The sequence below is a fragment of the Colletotrichum acutatum genome (assembly GCF_030867785.1).
Source record: "Colletotrichum acutatum strain CBS 112980 chromosome Unknown BDZ83scaffold_125, whole genome shotgun sequence".
Classification (NCBI taxonomy): domain Eukaryota; kingdom Fungi; phylum Ascomycota; class Sordariomycetes; order Glomerellales; family Glomerellaceae; genus Colletotrichum; species Colletotrichum acutatum.
The window spans coordinates 1-18015 of record NW_026849119.1 but is presented as its reverse complement, the minus strand read 5'-3'; the positions used below and the strand labels follow the sequence as shown (position 1 = coordinate 18015).

Genomic DNA, 18015 nt, shown 5'->3' with positions numbered 1-18015 from the left:
CGCAAGTGATGCTCAGTCTTCAGTTTATGGAAGTAATGGGTTCTCGGTCGGACTATCATATAGGTAGCTCGTTATTACCGCTGACATAGATACAGTACGTACCTATGAACTGACATCGGCCCGTGCCAAACGGAATATCCTCGAATTAAAGAAACAATATTAGGAGCAGAGTTGGAGAAATCTGGGAAAAGTTTGTGCTCACGTCTTGCAGCACTCGACGGGATACCCAGTCGGTGAGGACATCGCACGATACATGTCCTGATGAGAGACAGTTGGAGTTGCATGCGCCTCGCCATCAATTAGTCTTCGATCTCCCTCGAAGAGCACACTGAAAAACCCATGAAGTCGACAGACATCTATCACATTTGCTATGAATTTCGGAACCCACTTGCCCCAACGTCATATTCACCTCAGCTTTCCATTCGTCTGACCACCCCAAGCTCCTCTTCATCCCGCGAGATCTAACGCAGTCGAAAGCAGGATTCTAATTTGCTGAGTCCGGACTTTGGCATTCTGGGGCCCCTCGTTTATCAATGATGAACGCGTGCTTCGGGTCATGAAGCTTATCCTTGTAAGGCGCGCACTTGAAGCAAAGCCCAAAGTTCTTGTAACAATCATTGTCATTGCAAAGAAAGAAGGCACCCCAAATCAGCTGGATTTGTTGTCTGGATTAGCTTCAGATATGGCGTTCCGTTGGTGCAGGGAAACTTACAGTATCGCAGCCATCGCAAATCCATCTTCCAGCACGCTTGGACAACGCTTTGGTCGATTCGACTTGTACTTGTGCGTCCTCCATCATGTCCCTGAACGCAGAGACGACAATTTCAGGCGCGCCGTGGTATTCCGCAATCTCCAGCACGTTCCATGTCCCTTCGTTGCCACCCGATACACGTCCTGCCAAGCCGGGACAACCCTTGCGAGCAAGGAACTTGATGATTTCGACCTTGTCTTCCCATTTCTGCGGAGAAACTTCGCCTCCGAGACCGTCGATGGAAGCCATTCGTGCTGTCCAGTGAAGGGCCGACCACTCATCGGCGTCACGGCTATTAACTAGGTTTCGATCTAGGTCGACAAGTCTCTCAACAAGTCTCAGATGCCCTGAGTGTGCTGCGCAGTGCAGAATATTCCGTGACATTTTGTCTTTATCCCCTAGCGATGCGAAGAAGTCGTCCGCTCCGTAATCAGCTAGTAGTATGTCAAAGATCTCGAGGGCATCGTGTTTTCTAGCACAAATATTAAACCACGCCGGTTGTCCGTTACCATCTAGGGTATTATAACTTCCGCCATTCTCAAGCAGGTATCGTATGAGTGATTCGCCGCCAGACCGGAACGCCTCTCCCATGGCACTGCGGAGGTAGCTCCCCGGGCCGTTGACGTCGATCCCCTTTTGCTCGACAAGGTATCTCACTAATCTCAAGTCGTTTTTGTTCTCGTTATTGCATGCTGCCTCGAGAAGGGTGCCCTGCATCCCATACCAGAGTCCCGCATCGCCGCCTAGCTCCAAGATCAATTTTACTTCTTCTACTTCACCGAACCTGCAGCACCTGTGCACGGTGGACCCATATCGATCTGGACCCTTTGCGTTGACTGGAGCACCTTTGGAAATGAGATACCTGCAAATCTCTTCGCGGCTCTCCTGCTCGCCATAGACCAGGGCGTTCGGTAGAGCGGTATGGCCCCATTTGTCGGTGGCCTCGAAATCGGCGCCGGCGTTCAGCAAACGCCGGGTAAGACTCGAGTCTTGCTTCGTCACGGCGTAAAAGAGAGGCGTGTAGCCGTTCTCGTCTTTGGCTTCCTTATCGGCGCCGTATTCCAGCAGAACCGCGAGCGTAACGCCGCTGTGTGTGAGGTGGAGCGGTGTCAAACCGGTGCCGGGGATTCGATGGTTGACGTTGGCCCCGTGCTCAAGCAACAGCCTCACAATATCCGTGTGAGAATATAGACTCGCAACAGCTAGAGCAGTGTATCCCCTCGTATCCGCCTTTTCTCTCTCGATATCCGAGGATGGCGTGAATTCGATGTCCGGGTCGCCATGCTTTAACAACAACCTGACACTTTCCGTCTTGCCGTACGTCGCTGCGAGGAAGAGTGCTGTACATTGGGTGTCGCCAAACTCTGACACCCGATGATAGTCAGGGGGTGGCCACGCCTTGGTGACCAAATGTGCCATGACGGCCGGATAGTCATAGGCTCCCTCCAAAGGAGACCAATTTCGTGCCTTTGAAGGAATAGTCACGTCGGCTCCTTTGCTCAGGAGATATTCGACGATTTCCGGTCTCGATTGAAGCGTCGCTCCGTACAGCGGCGTCAGCCCCTTAACATCAGTTCGAACGTTGATGTCTGCGCCTCGTTCAATCAGAAACTTCACCATGGATAGCGTGCCCTCTTTCGCGGCCAAGTAAAGAGGCGGTTCACCCGAGAATTTTTGAGCATCGATGTTGACGCCGTAATTCAAGAACACCTGTGCTAGCTCCGTGTTATCTTGCTTCACGGCCTCACTCAAGTATTGCTCTTGATGCCCTTCTTTAATCTCAACTCCCGTGTCGAGAAGTAAGAGACAGATTTCCTTTGACGCTGACTTCTGAATAGCACGACTCAGGCAATCCATAAGGACTTCACTGTCTGCGAACACATCAGTATACCCGAGAAGTACTCCCACAATTTCGAGTGACGAGTAATCAACAGCCATGTAGAGACTCTCCTTCAGTTCTTTACTTGAGAAGTATTCGTTCTGATATTGGCTAACCAGCAGCCTTTCCACAACAATATGATTGCCCGAGTAAATCAGCGCTCCCAAAGATCGGGACGAGACATCTGATCTGAGCCAGCTCATAAGTGCGAGGACGTCTTTGCAATCGCAAACGAGGCTTGCAGCGAACAAGATATCAGCCTTCTGATCTTCGTTGAGGTGACGTTCTGCAAGCCGTGCTATCATCTTTGTGGCTTCCGATCTCTGGGTGGCAATGGCTCTCAATAGCCAAGTAAGCCACATGAAGCTTTCAACTTTGCAACCCTTGATATTTTTGGCGCTTACTTCGGCGCCGGCGAGTGCAGCGCAAAGAACCAATTCGACCGGGGGTTGGAAGTTCGGTCGAGACTGCGCTTGTCGGAAAAGGTCATGAATGCAGTCGTGTGTGAGATTTCCTGGTTCAAGTGCTGAAAAGATCTTTCTCGCTTCCTCGTCTCTTAGCACAGAAACAGAGAGCTTCGGAAGAAGTGTCGTATGGCCGCCCCTGACTGCCTCCAAAAGCGCAGGGAACACAGTCTTTGGGCTGCTTTCCCATCCAGGGCAGCCGGCAAGCATACCAATCTCCTCGACGTCATGGAAACCATGGCATACGAGAAGAGCCACCGCAGTAGCTGTGCTATCTTCAGAACTCGCCCTCCTAGGAGATTCTACGACAGTGTTCTGAACATATCGGAGCATCAGCAGACTCGCGGCGTGGTTGGTCTTCAGGAATCTGGTTACTATGGCTTCGGCCTCTAATTTTGTCGACGTGTGAGATTGAGCAACTCTGTAGTGATGCGACCAAAAATTGGCAGCATACGTCGTCAAGTTGTGGTGGAAAGGTGAAGGTCGGATGAACCCGGATTGTGGATTTTGACTGTCGAGGCCTTTAAGCTCTGCCTTGTCACCCAAATGTCGGAGCAGACAACGCAGGATCCATAAGTTTGACTTGGCATTATTGGAATGCCAGGGACCAGCGTCGGTTGGTTCACCAGTAATGTCGTAAGTAAGCCGACACTCGTCGTCGACTACTTGTATAAGGCCTGAGAGATGATTTTGTATGAAGCAAAAGCCAGCGGATGAGGTGCTTTCCATTCCCTTTCCAGGATGGCACTGATATGAGATAACTCCGATTTCATCTGATTCCGCTATGCTCTGTTCTAGAGCTAAAGCAGTGACAAGTTCAGCCGGAGAAAGGGGTCGGCAGCAGAATTGGATCCAGCGAAGGGCGCTATTCGTGAAAACGCCCTCGTCTCTTGCGAGGAAACCCGATATTGCAGTCTGGAGACGTTGTGGATCAAGCTTCCCATTGTCGTCGATGGCTTCATGGACTCTTCGTGACCACTCAACCTCTGATACGCTGGTTTGTGCTGTCCGGATGGCCAACTGCATGAAACTTTGGCGAAGCTCGTCGTCTTTGGTGTCGCACAAGGCAGCCTTGATCAATTCTGGTAACGTAACAACGCGCGTGTGACTGCCGTGTGGAGCTAAGAATTCTGTAGAAATCTGGCTGCTATGATTTTGAGACCGTTGATATCGAGACCTTAGTTGAAAAGAATGAATGCCGGCATCTTGCATAATTCCCTCAAAAGCAGGGGTTGATTGTCCCAACCAGGAAAAGAGTATCGCAGGCTTGTGCGTGGTGAACCGGGAAAGCTCTTTGAAGTTGCTCAGCAGACTAGTCACCTCTGCGTCGCCGCCATAGTGTTCAAGGTTCCAGATAGACCATATTGGACGAATGCCATTGCGCCGGAGACAAATGTTCAGAGAGACGAATAGAACTGCAAGCAAGTCTTCTACCAATGGCTTCGCAAACGAGGAGGCTGATTCAAATAACGAAAACAGGCTTGCCACACCAGTGTCGGGCTCTGTCCGATGAGAGAGGTACGCAAGACCCTGAGCTAGGAAGCTCTCCAGAACTAGTCGCATACTGCTCAAGTGGATTCTCGTTTGGATCTGTGAATGCACTCTGATCTCTCGAAACTGGTAGGCAAAAGCTCGGGTCTCTGTCTTGGGTGCTGACTGCTGGTTTACTTCCGATACCAATCGAACGAGGCTGCCAATCATACCCGATGGGGATGATTCCGTAGAAGTCCAGATATATCGGATATTGCTTGACGTATGATCTTCTATCCACTCATCGAGGTCTTCTTCGAATCCCGACTTATCCGATGTATTGTACTCAAGCCCCGCTTGGAAAGTAGGTGGCGGAGACGCGGATAAGAGCAGGACTTGTACGCTCTGGCTGCCAAAGCTTCCTGTTGTGAGAAGCGTAAATTAGTTATTTTGATCATATAGAAATGCAGATGGTTTATTCAGTGCACAGAGATATCTTGGCGCGTTACCTGTAATTGAAATCTGAAGTTTTCCCTTGAGCAACTTATCCGTCCTCTCGTCGAGTTCGTGACCGAGCAGGGTGTGGTGAGGGTGTGGCAATCCGATGCGAGTTTCGCAACTGAGGTCAAGCGTTGCAGTGAACTCATCGAAAGTCTAATGGAGTCAGAAATGGATAAAACAACGATTCAGGGCGATTCTACGGCCCAATCGGACCCTCGCATGATCGCTATTATGATAACGGTGTAAAAACCGTGACAAGAGAGAGATAGGAGAGCTCAACCACCAAGTATGTGTATGTACTTACTCGGTCAATAGGATGCAATGCCTCCGAGAAGACGCTGATGATTTGCATCCTGAAAGGCACATTGCTGTTCAAGAACAGGTGATTCACATCAGTGGTAGTTTTAGCGCATAGTTTGGCAGCTTGCATGAGGCCGACACTGGGGACACTGCGAGTGTTACAGATCAAAGTCGCAAACCCATTAGCAAGTGACTCAGTACTTGATGTTTTGTGTGGGCAGCCAAGGAAGATCTTTGAATTTTTCAGCATTGCAATCTTCTCACATCAAAACTATAGGTTGACTTACTAAGACATAAATAGAGGACAGCAGTTGACCATACTTGTTTAGGTCGGCAGAAGCAATGACTAAGGCCTGTTATCAAACGTGTAAGTTGAAGAGGACCTACGAATAGAAAGAGATTCAGAGGCAACTTTAGCTCAACCTACCATCTTAATAAGTACACCACCCGTGTCATGAGCTAGAATGGCAAGTGGGCGATCTCCCTTCGGGGAAAAAATCAGCAATTGGGTGACACTCTGGAAATTTCGATGAGAGATGCTGACCTCCGATGCCCTCCAAGCCACGATATCGTCTAAGAGCCGACAGGCAACGGACTTCAGTCCATCGCGAGTGCATATAGGGTTTTGACAATTAAAAAAGTTTTCGTAGTTGAAAGCAATGACGTTAGAGTTGCTATCATTGAATAAATCCCGTCTCAGCCAGGCTGCTTCGGTCGCGATTGCCTCCCAAGGACTGCCACCGCTATGTGACAATCCATGGACCACAAGAATGCTTTCAATTCGTTAATTACTGTAAGCTCTCAAGACTGGGCTGGAATTGAAAGGTTTTGAAGAAATAAATAATAGCAGCATTGCCGTTGTGCAACATACTCTTTATCTGGGCCACCATCCTCCGCATCGAATCTCTCAAGTAACTCCATGATTGTGTGTTTTTATGGAACAACTTTTGCTCTTCCGAAGGTCGTCTACGATTCTGTGGAAAAGAACGTTCCTCAGGTATGCCAACTTTGCAACGGAAAAGCTTCCAAGAAAGATGAGCTCATAGAGGGGAGAAAGCCGCCTTAGGCCGGCCACTCATACATCAGCTGATTGCTCAGATTGGGTTGGTTTCCGTCCAACTGTCCAACAACAAGTTATGCATTCACAAGGTAACCTGCTGGGTACTTGCAAGTACATCGAAGCTAGCTGCGACTGCCTCTGGCTATCTTTGACCCAACTTGGGGTTCCTGTTTGAAGCTTAGCGACAGGCGCAGGTTACATTCAGGGATTCAATGCGATGTGATGAAAGCGTTTACATGCACCTCGCCAAGAATATCAACCAATTACCCGCTCGTGCCGCTCAACAACTACTGTACAAATTCTCTTGAAAATAACTCAGTTTCCAAGGCGCCAGAAGACAATCCCCAAAGTTCACCCACTACATCCGCAAGCTGTCTCGGATCATACTTGCGCAGGTTTTCGGTGGATTGTTTGCTAGGATCAACTCTTAAACAACCTCGAAAGAGACACGCTTCACGAAACAAGATGTTGAGGCTGCAGACAAAGCCAGTGATGAAATTTGTAAGGAGCTCGGAGTTCGCTTTCTGCGGTCGACTGTTTTCCACAACGATGAGACGAGGAACGCTTTCCGGGAGATTGACACCGAAATCCAGCGATTTTTCGGAAATCACGAACAGCGTAAGTTTCAAATTCTGAAAGGAACCCCCGGCTTGGAATTACTTCAGCTTTTCATAGCTTGGTTCCAACAATCGCATGGCGTCGTCACACCCCCCTTCTTCTTCCCTGATTTGAGTGATGAGGAAAATGGAGCCCTGGCCATTATTGAATCGCTTTTGTATGAATGCTAATATTCGAGAACTCAGATTACTATTTTGCAATGGATACGGCTAAGGAATACCGTGACATGACAGAGACCCAAGTGAGAAATTATTTCAGCAAACGGGATCACCACCACACTCTTCGTCATGTCTTTCTTCAGCCGGCTACGATCCTCCTTGACAATGATCAGAAAACCCCTAATGGTTCATCCCGCTATACAGATCATCTTCAATTCTTTAATTGGTTCAGGGAGTGGGGTGTTCGTAAGATCTTCAAGGTTGTTGTCTATGACGGTGACCACCCTCACCGAGACGAGGAGGTTGAAAAGGCTCTGGCGGGCTTTGTGCACGGGAAAAAGAAGTATGCATCTTTTGATGTCGAGGTTCTTGACTGGCACAAGGAAGATCTCTGCCCCGAGGTGATACAGACAGCGACGCCGCAGGTTCGCGAACTTCATCTTCATTGGAGTGGTCGGAACTCTGTCCTTCGTGGATGGAGCGAGCCTGAGGGACTACCTGCTCTTGAATATCTGCAAAAGGTGTATATCTACTACACAGCACCATCGGTAGAAGAAAGTCGCATACGAAAGAACATTGAAAGCTTCACAAGGCGCATGAAGCAGCCAAGGCGACAGCCGGCGAAGATGGGACAGACGAATCAGAACTCAACTAGTATTCATGCGCCAGTACAAATGCAGCTGTCCAGACAGTCAACCCTGACCCAAGCACATGAGCAGTTCGACGACTGCAAGAGCCTACCAACCATTCAAGTTGTCGATGTGGGCAGAGTTACGCCGACAGGCGTACCTGGGCCTGATCGTGCTGCGGGTTCTGCCTCAGAATCTGTAGAACAGCCGTGGTTCAAGTACGTTGAGGAATTTGTTTCAATTATCCCTGCACCGGAGGAGCTGCCAGACTATGACTTCAAGAACCCGCACTTACGTCGAGTGAGGGTTGCACTGATCGATGACGGAGTTGATCTCTTTAGCAAAAGCATGCGTTGTCTAGAGTCGCGCTTTTTGGAAGGTCGAAGCTTTGACCAAACGCCCGATGGACCGAACCCGGTTTATTCGTCTGTCAGTGGCCATGGAACATTCATGGCAAAAACGATTCTTCGTATTTGCCCTTTTGCGGACATAATACCATATCGTCTGAAAACCATCCGAGACGCCTCCAGCAATCGTCGAGTACCTGATGCAAGCAGCGCAGCTAAGGTAAGAATTATGAGCCTATGTTCCAAGGCCCAATTTGAGCGAAGTTCTGTTGTCAGGCTTTGTGATATCAATGCCATCTTTGAACCAGCGCCAGCGCTTGAACAAGCTATGGATCTGACTGACTTGCGCAGGCTATCAAAGCGGCCATAGAGCAAGACGTCGACATCATCAGTATGTCTTGGACCATCCGCAACGACAATAACAAAATTCCAGAGGCCACGCTCATGGAGCTACGCAATGTCGTAAGCGCCTGTGAGGGCACCGGCACTCAACGCCGTCGGATACCCATCATGTTCTGCGCAGCGAGCGACGATGGAATCCAAGGACGCAGTCAGCACGGTAATAGAGGAGAGTTTCAGCGGGAAATTAACAACGCCAAAGTGCTCTGCATTGGTGCTGCTGATCCTCACGGACAGGTCTGGCCAGAGGTTACCGATCAGAATGGGCTGAACTACCTATTCCCAGGCGTAGATATCAAGGACGTTTTTGAAGATGACAGCCATGATTCCGACACCATATCAGAGGCTCTGGGCTCTCAGATCAGCGATCTAGTCACTAGGAACGGACGTACAGGCTCGTCAGTTGCCACAGCTCTTGCAGCTGGCCTCGCAGCGCTTCTGATCCACTGTACCAAGCTGGGACACTACTATACCAATGCATGGAAAGGCCTTGAGACTCGCCGCAAAGAGACCATCGCGCAGCAATTTGTCGATCAGATCGCAATTTACGAGGGCATGCAAAATGCTCTGGATAATCTGAGTTCTGGTAGTCGAAGTGGGACGAAGTATGCGAACCCAAGCAAGGATTTCGCGTGTGCGATCCAGGATCTGAGGCAATATGATGACCAAGGCGGAGCAGCGAACAACTTGCCTCAATCTCTTAAACCTATCGCAACTCTGTGTCGAAATCTATGCAGGATATGAAGGGCGAACCAAAGTCGAACGGCTCGAAGGGTATCGAGTCCGGGTTGTTAATTCTAGCTTACTTGGAACAACTTCCAATCCATGTATCTCAGCTAACCGCTTCATATTATCTATCCATATTCGCGAAACTCTCTGAATCGGTGGAAAATCGGTTAAGCGTCCCTGACGGTAAATCTCAAGTTGAGAGTCTCAACCTCCGGGTTCGCCCTAAAACTGAAACCGCTCGCGCCTCCCCATACCGTCACTTCCGTAATTACCTTCCGACCAAATGTCGCCTTGTGCTGGATGAGGAACAAGGCCGGAGCCGCGCCGTGCGTGCTCCCGAGAATAGCTAGTCCCGGCCGGGAGTCCATTGAGAATGTCACCCTCTGGCCCCAACCTGGCACCCTGCGGTGCCCGGCGTCATACAGAGCCTGCGCAATGAGATTGAAGCTGGGGACGTAGGTGATGTGAGACTGGAAGATGAGGTTAATGTTGTTGGGACGGATACGCTTTGCTGCGCAGGCATCAAGCCACTGGAAGTAAGCGAGGTCGGAGAGCTGTTCAAGTTCTGGGACGTCGCCGGCGCCGCTTTCGGCTATTTGATATCGGGGGCTGAAGTCTCTGTCAAAGATGATTGCTCCTGAGCGAGGGTTGAAGACATTTTGGTAGGAGGCTTGCGATGGCTGGAGGAAGAGAGTAAGATGTTAGTAAAAGATCCACAACATTGAAGGCCGAAATTGACGGCTTTGTAGGAGTCGAAACTCAGAACTGACCTCTCCCCATGAGCCATCCCGGAGTGTGAAGTCATTTGCATGTAGGAATGTAGACAACCCATTCTCCATCGGGTCTACTGGGTGGCTCGGGTCTGCGAAGACATCGTCCATGAGATTACCGAAACCAGGCGAGGTCTCAAACTGGTCAAAGTCGTCGCCGTCACTGAACTCGTCGCCGCCGTTAGTGTTGAACGGCGCCCAATTGATTTCGCGCGTCCAACCCCACTGTTCGACGGCGGCCTGGTTCTGCCACGGACTCGCGACGCTAACCCCGCGGTTATGGCGGGTTGCCTCCGCGTCGCTCAGCGGCATGAGCGTACGAAGGTAGACGCCCTTTTGGACGCGACCATTGTAGTCATTAGGAAAGCTGGGGAACTGTCCTACGACTCGCTTGGCGAGAGGTTCGTCGTCAGGATAGGGAAGAGTGTCGGGTCTTGCGACTGGTGCAGGGGATGCGCCAACGAGGGCTGCTTGGAGGACTGCCCATGACAAGAGGAGGCGGAGGCCGCTTGCCCCGAAGGAGTGTGACGTGCTCGACATTGTGAAATAGAAGCCTTGATAGCTTTAAGAGACACAATGAGCAAGTAGAAAGGAAAGCTTCGGAGGGAAGAAAACGGACATCAGTCGGGTGTCGTTTAGATAATGTAAAGAGGCATCGGATTAAATTACATCTTCCGGCACGTCCAGAATGGGTGAGCATATTGCGGAAATGACCATTGGCTTTAGGCTTTTCTGGCGTTCAGTAATATATGAAGTGTCTCGCTCCTTCAAAGTCAGCTTTAGCCTCATTTCTGGCGTGATCAGATTCGACGTGGGAGTGTAACACGAAGTTGCTGGCTCATGGCAAGAAAACTAATTTTATCTAGTTCAATTATATCAAGAAACTTACAATAATCAAGGACTCCACTAGCAGAGGAAGCTCGCTGAATCGGCGCGAACATCTTGGGGGTATTTCAGCTAGCTCTTGCGGACGAGATGAACGCAAAGAACGTCGATATTGCCGAAGGCAGACAGTCATGTAATTGCCCAAGTTTCGCAGGCCATAGTCTAATTCTCGTTATTTTATTCGCCATGAACAAGAAGCTTCTGGTGGCACTGGCCACCGTGCCGTGCCGTGCGGCCACCGGCGAAGCCGTCTAATTAAACTCAAATGGACAACGACTGAGAACTTGAAGCGGAGCGGGCAGAATTTATCGCAGTCAACCACTGTTGCCCATATCAACATCGTTATCATGATTTCTTAAGTATACACGCCTCTCGAGATGTCCCATCAGCGACTCGCTAAAGTCATAGCCTCTATCTCGGCTCAACTTACACATCCACTGACAACATGTTTGTGAGAGCTCAGCACCTTCTCACAGTATGCCTCCTCTTCTCGGAGGCTGCCATGGCCGCCATCTTGCCTCGTGGAGGCGATGATTCAGGTGGTCATGCGTGGGCAAATCACGATATGATCACAGCTTTCAAACAGGACTCTTCTCCCGGGACAGACGGTCGCCTGGAACGTAGATTTAACCCTTTCCTCGCCGTCACGGGAGGTTGCGATCCGTATCCCGCAGTCGATGCCAGTGGGGCTCTTGGGTAAGCCTCCATGTTGTTCGTTCTATAGAACAATGTCGTATCTAATGGAATAAAACAGAGCAGGTCTGAAGCCCACCGGCGGCGGGAGATCAGGCTGCGGTAACGGCGGCGCTGGCCAAGTCTACGCTCGCCACGGAAGCAGCCACGGCCGTGAGGCCATCATTTACAGCTACTATTTCCCCAAGGTTCGATGGGGCAAGGGAAACGACGAGGGGCACCGCCACTACTGGGCCAGTGTTGTGGTCTGGATAAACCGATGGGGTTGCAACGCCGAGAAACCCTCCTCATACCGGGTCGTTGGCATCTCATACACGGTCGACCACTTGAGATGGGGCACTACGGCTGTTGGTGACCTCAAATTCAGGACTTCACCCACGAACCCGATTGTCTCAATCCACGATAATGCCATGGCACCTTTCCAAGATACAGATATATCCGCGGCCTCCAATCGCACTCTTATCGCGTGGAGCTCGTTACCTAGCCCGGCGAGGCAGGCCTTGACTGACGTCAAGTACGAAAAGACCCAAGTGCCGTTTAACGACGCCAATATCCAAGGATCCCTCGATGGGGCTTACCAACAGGCATTCTACAACGGTTTGAAGGACGGGCAGGACTGTACCAAAGACATCCCGGACCCTGATGGTCCTGACTTGGCACCCGGCGAGCAAGAGCCTATTGCAATTCCTCTGCCCCCAGTTGATGATTAGATACATCAATGAAGACAAACCGAGACATTCTAAGTAATGTGTGAATAGCTGAGCCATATGTGCAATTGAAGAACGTCATGTGATATCACTGATCTTGGGTGATTGTCCTTAGCAGTGTCTCTTTGAGTTCAGTCTCGGGTCTACCATTCATTATGGTTGCAACGCAAACAACCCTCAGTCATGACTGAATTAGTATGAGCAGGGACAATTTTCGATGGAAAATAACTGACTCCTTCACATCGTGTGTAGAAGTAGGGCTTTTGGTGTGAATGTGGTGTAGGTGCGATGCCAAAACGGAATGCAAGGATTAAGCGTGCCGACTTACCTCGTAGTATATCGACCGAACTATTCATTCTCTCTATCTATGATGTCTTTTAGGACTTCCGCACTCGAATACCACTTCTAGAAGATCCTCCAGAGACTTCCAATCTGCCGAGGTTGAAAACCACTTAACAGCTCCGCGTCCCCACAGACAGCGCGGAGTTCCGGATCCTCCTGGACCTGGGCCAGAAAATACTGGAGTGCAATCAACATATCGCTAGAAGCTAAATGGACAATTTCCGCATGATTCTGTCATAGCTCGGTTCTGAGTTGTTGCCGGATGTCTGTAATGACCACGGGAACTAAACGTTCCCACCTCAAATACGCGTGTTTCAGGGATTGTGCGCCTCCCATTACCATGCGGTTTACAAGGGCCAATAACAGGGGCTGTCTGATACTAAAAGTCCATATGTGCAGAAGGGTCCTCAAATTGTCCTCTCGAGTGAGAATTCTGGTCTCATTTGTAGCCATGGTAGGAACATCGGATTCGAAAGCTGCTTCTGAGACTCCCAAGATGATCCGACCAGATACGCCAGAGCCACAAGCTCAGATTCTCGCCTCGAAGCCCCCCATACAGAACCATGATCCCGAAGCTGTTCATGCAGTGGACGGAGAAGCTCTTATCGTCGATTGGGACGGGCAAGGGGACCCCGAGCACCCCTTGAATTGGTCAAATGGAAAGAAGGGGCTGAACATCGCCATACTGTCTCTTCTCAGCGTAGTCACGTCAGTAATTCTCAGGTCACTGGCCTCTAGAAATATCTCTCATGGTTGATGCTGACAATTCCAGGCCTCTGGGCTCCTCAATGTTCGCGCCTGGCATTCCCCTTATCATGGAAGAATTTCACGACGAAAGCTCCGTTACTGCAACCTTCCTGCTCTCGATCTACGTTCTTGGATTCGCCCTTGGTCCTCTGCTTGTCGCCCCAATCAGCGAACTGTATGGCCGCAGATATCTCTACATCTTCGGGAATATCCTCTTCACAGGGTTCACAATCGGGACAGCGCTGAGCAATAGCATCGGAATGTTGCTTACTTTTCGCCTCTTTATGGGTCTATCTGGTGTTGTTCCCCTCACTATTGGGAGCGGAAGCATCGCAGATATGATGCCACCCGAGAAGCGAGGTAGAGCTGTTTCCATCTGGGCACTGGGTCCCTTGTTAGGAGCATGTGTTGGGCCGGTCGCTGGCGGTTATCTCATTCGCGCCACCGGATGGAGGTGGGTGTTTTGGCTCATCAGTATTCTAGTAAGTTCATGTCTCCCAGCCTTACGATATGTCGTTGAGAACTCTTAAGACTGATGGTGCTCATTCAGGCAGGAATATTCATACCAGTCTCGATTCTGGTATTACGGGAGACGTATCCCCCTGCCATTCTAGAGTACAAGGCCGGCCGTCTCCGGAAGAAGACTGGAAACCAAGAAATACGAAGCAGGCTCGAACAAAAGACTCGTATGTCAGAAAAACTACGTCTCGCCGCCATGCGCCCGATCAAGCTCTTGGTAGCCACTCCGGTGGTCACCCTCAACGCCCTCTACATCGCTATTTCTTACGGCATCCTGTACCTTCTGGTAGCAACTTTCACTTTTGTCTACACAGAACACTATGGATTTGACGAGAGTTCGAGCGGTCTCTCTTTTCTTCCCGCCGGCATTGGCATGGTCGTTGGCGTGATCGGTTTCGGGCAGTTGACCGACTTGATTGTGAAGCGGACGAAAGCCAGAGGCTTGGAGTATAAGCCCGAAGACCGATTGAAACCGATCATGACTGTTCCTTGTGCGCTAGCTTTACCATTCGGCTTGTCTCTCTACGGCTGGACGGTGCAGAATGAGGTCCATTGGATTGTTCCGATGTTGGGTGTCATGATTATATGTATTGGATTGATGGGCACAATGGTAAGTTCGGAGCGACTCAGGAATTTGTGTATACATCACTGAAATCATGGGAGACATGCATCCAAAACTATCTCATTGATGCCTATCCGCAATATGCCGCCTCGGTGACAGCGGCACTGATAATTTTGAGGTCGCTTCTTGGTGCTCTATTGCCCTTATCTGGATTGGAAATGTACGATGCTTTGGGCCTTGGTTGGGGGAATAGCTTGTTGGGGTTCATTGCGCTGAGTCTTGTTCCAATTTTGGTATCATTCTTCGTCTTTGGGGAGCGTATACGGGGCAGATTCAACCCCAAGTTGTGAAGATTCTCCTTCTTTCTTCACAATAAATAAAGGTGCTTGGGGACAGTGCGATCTAAAAGATTAATAACTGAGAGTCTCCAATACCTAAGATTTCCTCATCCAAGCCCCCAAATGATTATACAAGAACATTTGCTTTCGTCCCAGAAAATATTCTGTGTTCAATATCATGAACCTCTTCCGGCCATGATAGCCAGGGCTGCCACATTGGTCCTAGGTGAGTACTAATGGCATGAAGTAGATGCGGTCCAGCCTCTCCGATCTGCCAAAAGCTCTTACCGAAGTGCAGGAACATGCTGTATCGTGCTAAAACCACCAGCGCCTCCGGGACCTGGCGCTCCAAAAGGCAGATGTAACGATCCGATAGCATGATCGACCAGGTAAACATCATCCGTCGTCCACACTCGACCCTGGTCGGATCTCTTAGGTCATGAAGGCCCGTATCCACCAGCCGGAGTGCCATCTCACATGCTGACCTTTCCTCTTCATCCAAGTTGGATGATTGAGCTATAAGAGACTGCAGAGCCTCGTTGGGCTCAATGGTTTTGTCGTACATGTCCGCAGCCAATCCCCTGGTCATCAGCGGGCCAAATTCAGTCTCCAAAAGGGATACCCAATCTTGTTGAGCGGCGACGGCTTTGACTCCGCCATGAATCCTGACGCCATGAGTGAAGCGGTTCAAGAAATGAGGGAAGTCTAGGCCGTCATCGCGAAGCACATCAGCCAAGATGTGGCGGCCGAGGACAGAAGAAAACAGTAGTCGGGCTACACATGTCTCCCTGCCTTCTTCATTGTGCGTAATGTTGAACATTTCGATCGCTCTGGTTTGCAACCTGACTGCCTGATCGAGGTACAGCGCCGACTTCTCGGGCCGGATAATGGAAAGATGGCGTGCAGACATGGCCAGGACCCCCTGCATCAAGAAAGGGGCTCCCTGGGCGATTTTCAGAACCAGCTCGGTCGCAGGTCTTCCAAGGTTGTCATCGAACTCGGGAACGTAGACGTCGAAGCTGAAGTGGAGAAGTAGTTCCATGTGAAGCATGTTGACGGCGTCAGGGTCTCCGTTCGGCTGGACATCTGGTGATGCCCTAGCAGAATGATGATCCGATCGGGGGGGCACATCATGGCCCTTATTTGATTTGGTCAATTACACGTATTTTTTTTTGTTGCGATTGGGTGTGGCTGACCTACCCCTATGTATGGCTCGTCGGCAAAAGAACACAGACGGTCGGCCTTGATACAGTTGAAGCATGTGGGTCGTTGTTCATCACACTGTTCAAAAGCAAAGGATGTCAGTCTATCAGATGCTGTGTACATGAGAAATCTTGAGAAGGGAAAGGTTCAATGACATCGCTGGTCAGAGGAATAGGTTACCCGCATATGCCGCCGTTTACACTCCGTGCATCCTTTACGGCTTTTCTTGTGTTGACGACGTAACATTGCGATTGAATATGCTTTTGAAGACTTTCTTTTGAGTTTGTTTCTCTTTTGCTCTCAAAGGATGAATGCCGGCCACGGGGAAGGATGAGGCACTGCGTGTCATGATCCGAACATCCCTCTGAATTTGACGGTATGAAATGCATTAAGTCCGGTCAGCGGCTGACAACAATACCGGGCCGTACAAAATAGGGTCCAAGTATTTAATTAGTTGGCTGAGCGTTCATTGACGTTGCATCCGTGCCTGATGACTCGGGAATACGCGTATCTCCACAATACAAGCATTTACGTGTATCTCGGGCTCTCGGCCCCTTGCCAACTAGGGTCCATCTTTTTAGGGCCGAGATCGAAGTCCTCTAGCTTGATGATAAGAGGAGCAACCCATCTTTTGACACCAAAAAGATTGGTCAACTGTCCTTCCAGGCAGCAACATATGGGATGTCTCACCGAAGCGGTAGCGTGAGATCGTCGTATAGTTGCTACGCCACCACAATGAACGTTGATTCAGACAGAGTGACTGTAGTGATCAGTATCTCAGGGAGCCACAACTTCCATACGGAAGGCGCCCACACCTTCTTCGACGGAGAATTCCATACGCACAATCCACTATGATGCTATTTAGGGCAGAGGCTGAGTTGAGTATCTCAAGGCAAAGATCTAGACCAAGAGGATACATGCTAGTGAGATGTTCGTGTCCAAGACCCAGCATCTCGGCGGTCAGAATCTTTCAATATAAAAGCCAATATCAATGACAGATGATTCAAGAAGTTGTGAATCGGAAGTTTCAGAAGCTGCTACCTTTCTCAATCGACACAGAAAAGCTTTGCTTGAAACGCAGTCAAAGATCAATCTTTTCTCGCCAATACCCGCACCACCATGGCATCGCTACATCACCGAAGCGACAGTCAGGTCATGGCATCTCTTTACTTATATGACCCCTCAATGGCTGCCGCTTGCGTCTTCATCGTCCTATTCTCTTCAACTCTTGCCTCTCACGCACTTTTTCTTTACAAGAAACGAACCCGCTTCTTCATTCCATTCATCGTCGGCATTGTCTGCGAAATCCTTGGTTATGTTGCTCGAGCCATATCGGCAGCCCAAACCCCGAACTGGCAGGTGATGCCCTACGCAATACAGTCTCTAATGCTGCTCATCGCCCCGTCGTTGCTCGCAGCATCTATTTACGGCATGCTAGGTCGCCTCATTATTCTATCAAACGGCCAAGACTACAGCCCGGTCAAGCCGACGATTCTTACGAAGGTTTTCATCACGAGTGATGTCCTCTCCTTTCTCGTTCAGAGCGGAGGTGGGGGTATTCTCACTAATGCCAAGTCGCCGAGCAAGATTCAATTGGGAGAAAACGTCATAATTGTTGGCCTTATCATCCAGCTCATTGGCTTTGCTCTTTTCATTGCCGTCACAGCAGTCTTCCATTGGCGTATTTCTCAAGAGAGAGGTCGGGATCTGAGACACGCAGCCTCATGGGAGAAGTTCCTTTGGGTCTTATACGGCGTCAGTGTACTGGTCTTAGTCCGTTCACTATTCCGTGTCATTGAGTACATCCAAGGCTATAATGGATAGTGAGTTTGGTCACAACTTAGGCTCCTCCTTCCGGTCACTAATTGTTCATGTGTTAAGCTTGCAAACAACCGAGGTGTTTCTCTACGTCTTCGACGCGGCTCTTATTTTCCTCGTCGCTTT

General features: G+C 49.9%; 8 protein-coding genes across 8 annotated transcripts; 5 read left to right on the top strand and 3 right to left on the bottom strand.

The window, feature by feature from the left end:
- Window positions 1–1282: 1282 nt before the first annotated feature.
- On the bottom strand, window positions 1283–2503 carry BDZ83DRAFT_562411 (ankyrin repeat-containing domain protein; the record flags this gene model as incomplete). Its single annotated transcript, XM_060503578.1, has 2 exons — window positions 1283–1981; window positions 2333–2503. Coding segments are annotated over 2 exons (870 nt in total), but the record flags the coding sequence as incomplete, so codon positions are not given.
- Window positions 2504–7269: 4766 nt separating this feature from the next.
- BDZ83DRAFT_559255 (uncharacterized protein) lies at window positions 7270–7731 on the top strand (the record flags this gene model as incomplete). Its single annotated transcript, XM_060503549.1, has 1 exon — window positions 7270–7731. A coding segment is annotated over one exon (462 nt), but the record flags the coding sequence as incomplete, so codon positions are not given.
- A 956-nt stretch (window positions 7732–8687) lies between these two features.
- Window positions 8688–9320, top strand: BDZ83DRAFT_588331 (uncharacterized protein; the record flags this gene model as incomplete). The annotated part of the gene is made up of 1 exon (XM_060506127.1): window positions 8688–9320. The coding sequence occupies one exon, from the start codon at window positions 8688–8690 to the stop codon at window positions 9318–9320; it is 633 nt and encodes a 210-aa protein (XP_060360167.1).
- BDZ83DRAFT_796097 (uncharacterized protein) lies at window positions 9274–10615 on the bottom strand (the record flags this gene model as incomplete). Its single annotated transcript, XM_060515859.1, has 2 exons — window positions 9274–9985; window positions 10076–10615. The coding sequence occupies 2 exons, from the start codon at window positions 10613–10615 to the stop codon at window positions 9473–9475; spliced, it is 1053 nt and encodes a 350-aa protein (XP_060360166.1). The 3' UTR covers window positions 9274–9472.
- An 847-nt stretch (window positions 10616–11462) lies between these two features.
- Window positions 11463–12363, top strand: BDZ83DRAFT_588247 (necrosis inducing protein-domain-containing protein; the record flags this gene model as incomplete). The annotated part of the gene is made up of 2 exons (XM_060506117.1): window positions 11463–11656; window positions 11715–12363. 2 exons carry the CDS (start codon window positions 11463–11465, stop codon window positions 12361–12363), a joined length of 843 nt encoding a protein of 280 aa, XP_060360165.1.
- An 835-nt stretch (window positions 12364–13198) lies between these two features.
- BDZ83DRAFT_588309 (major facilitator superfamily domain-containing protein) lies at window positions 13199–14880 on the top strand (the record flags this gene model as incomplete). Its single annotated transcript, XM_060506124.1, has 4 exons — window positions 13199–13410; window positions 13475–13931; window positions 14000–14578; window positions 14632–14880. 4 exons carry the CDS (start codon window positions 13199–13201, stop codon window positions 14878–14880), a joined length of 1497 nt encoding a protein of 498 aa, XP_060360164.1.
- A 5-nt stretch (window positions 14881–14885) lies between these two features.
- Window positions 14886–16464, bottom strand: BDZ83DRAFT_636021 (uncharacterized protein). The gene is made up of 3 exons (XM_060509223.1): window positions 16252–16464; window positions 16069–16149; window positions 14886–16006 (listed from the first exon to the last, which is right to left on the bottom strand). Exons 1-3 carry the CDS (start codon window positions 16315–16317, stop codon window positions 14996–14998), a joined length of 1158 nt encoding a protein of 385 aa, XP_060360163.1. The 5' UTR covers window positions 16318–16464; the 3' UTR covers window positions 14886–14995.
- Window positions 16465–16714: 250 nt separating this feature from the next.
- BDZ83DRAFT_680652 (RTA1 like protein-domain-containing protein) lies at window positions 16715–18015 on the top strand (the record flags this gene model as incomplete). The annotated part of the gene is made up of 2 exons (XM_060511203.1): window positions 16715–17894; window positions 17953–18015. Coding segments are annotated over exons 1-2 (767 nt in total), but the record flags the coding sequence as incomplete, so codon positions are not given.